Source organism: Mandrillus leucophaeus, unplaced genomic scaffold (genome assembly GCF_000951045.1).
Source record: "Mandrillus leucophaeus isolate KB7577 unplaced genomic scaffold, Mleu.le_1.0 Scaffold74, whole genome shotgun sequence".
Taxonomy (NCBI): domain Eukaryota; kingdom Metazoa; phylum Chordata; class Mammalia; order Primates; family Cercopithecidae; genus Mandrillus; species Mandrillus leucophaeus.
The window spans coordinates 2424336-2426395 of record NW_012108030.1 but is presented as its reverse complement, the minus strand read 5'-3'; the positions used below and the strand labels follow the sequence as shown (position 1 = coordinate 2426395).

The window sequence follows — 2060 nt, the reverse complement described above, 5'->3', positions numbered from 1 at the left end:
AAAAAAAAAAAAAAAAGTCTCAGTGTTGGAGGATCTTAAAAGGGCTCTGGGCTGGACATGGTAGTTCATGTCTGTAATTCCAGCACTTTGGGAAGCTAAGGTGAGAGGATGGCTCGAGCCCAGAAGGTGGAGACCAGCCTGGAAAATATAGGGATACCCTCCTCTTTACAAAACCTTTCAAAAACTAGCTGGGCATGGTGATACATACCTGTAGTCCCAGCTACTTGGGAGGCTGAGGTGGGAGAATGGCTTAAGACCACAAGTTTGAGGCTGCAGTGAGCCATGATCTCACTACTGCACTCCAGCCTGGGTGACAGAGCAAGACCCAATCTCAACAAATAAATAAATAAAAGGAAAAAAAAAATTTTAAAAGGGAGCTCTGAGCCGGGCATGGTGGCTCATGCCTGTAACCCCCAGCACTTTGGGAGGCCAACGCGGGCAGATCACCTAAGGTCTGGAGTTCGAGACCAGCCTGACCAACATGGAGAAACCCCATCTCTACTGAAAATACAAAATTAGCTGGGGTGGTGGCACATGCCTGTAATCCCAGCTACTCGGGAGGCTGAGGCAGGAGAATCGCTTGAACCTGGGAGGTGGAGATTGTAGTGAGCCAAGATCATGCCATTGCACTCCAGCCTGGGCAACAAGAACAAAACTCTGTCTCAAAAAAAAAAAAACAACAAAAAACAAAAAACAAAAAAACAGTGGGGGAGCTCTAATCTTAGGAGATGTCAGAGTGGAGTCCTCAGAGTGAAAGCCCACTTTAGAGATCTGGGAAGCCAAGAAGAGTCAAGGATCCTGGGTGCCAGGTTTGGGAATCACTGAACCAGGAGCCCCAGACTTAAAGGGCAAAAAGCAGAGAATCCCTCCCAGGTTTGGGGGTGGCAAATGGGGTCACCATACCGAATCAGTGTGGCCCCAGCAGGCTCCACGTTCAGCAGAGGCAGCAGCAGCAGCAGCAGGGGTAGCAGCAGCCGTGGTGGAGACATCACTGGGGACCAGGGTGTGAACCCTGGCTTCCTAGTTTTCTCTCCCCTGTGACTCCACCCTGTTCATGCCCCACCTCCTGGTTTAGGAGGCGACCAAGACACAAGGTCTCTCAGCAGGTGACACAGGGGGACAAGGATGTTTTTTGAAGATTTGTGCAGAGTATTTGTGTAGTGTCAGCAAAAGTTGTATCCTGTGTCCCTGGTGCTCCTCATTCCCTACTTGGGGGGTGGTGGTGGTGAGGTCTCCTCTGCCAGGCCTGCCTCCCACCCTCCATCCTTTAGCCTCTGTCACTTTTACTTCTCACTTTCACATCACTTTTCTGCAACTTTTTAACCACAAGTGTTTCCTTGGCCAAGTGAGAGGGACCAGCAGGTATCTGTGAAGGGTCTAGGGAAGGGAGAGAGGAACTGGTTATAAGCCTACCCTCCCATATGAAGTGGGACTACCTGCATCTCAGGACCCAGACTCTTATTATTTTATTTGTAGATGAAGTATGTTTCTTGTAAGCAACAAAACATTGGGTCTTCTTTTTCATCCATTCATCCATTCTATATCTTTTTATTCGAGAGTTTAGTCCATTTACATTCAATGTTGTCCTTGATAAGGACATCCTCCTGCCATTTTGTTATTTGTTTTCTGGTTGTTTTGTGGTATTCTCTTCTTTCTGTCCTTCTTTGCTGTTATTTATTTATTTATTTATTTATTTATTTATTTTTGAGACAGAATCTTGTTCTGTTGCCCAGGCTGGAGTGCCCTGGTGCAATCTCGGCTCACTGCAACCTCTGCCTCCTGGATTCAAGTGATTCTCGTGCCTCAGCCTCCCGAGTAGCTGGGACTACAGGTACGTGCCAGCACACCTGGCTGATTTATGTATTTTTAATAGAGATTTGGTTTCATCATGTTGGCCATACTGATCTCAAACTCCTGACTTCAGGTGATCCACCCGCCTCAGCCTCCCAGAGTGCTGGGATTATACACATGAGCCACCACACCTGGCTTCTGTTTTCCTTTTAGAGAAGGTAATTTTTCCTGGTCATATGATTTTATTTTTTCCTTTTTTTTTTTTTTTT

The 2060-nt window shown here is 46.8% G+C and overlaps 1 protein-coding gene across 1 annotated transcript in view; it reads right to left on the bottom strand.

Moving 5' to 3' along the window:
- The window catches only part of LOC105528961 (napsin-A-like), a 20943-nt gene extending 19951 nt beyond the window's left edge, over positions 1-992 (bottom strand). Inside the window, exon 1 of the mRNA XM_011965989.1 lies at positions 904-992. Coding sequence (XP_011821379.1) covers positions 904-989 — 86 coding nt within the window. The 5' untranslated portion in view covers positions 990-992. The remainder of the gene's footprint in view (positions 1-903) is intronic.
- Between the last annotated feature and the right edge of the window lie 1068 nt (positions 993-2060).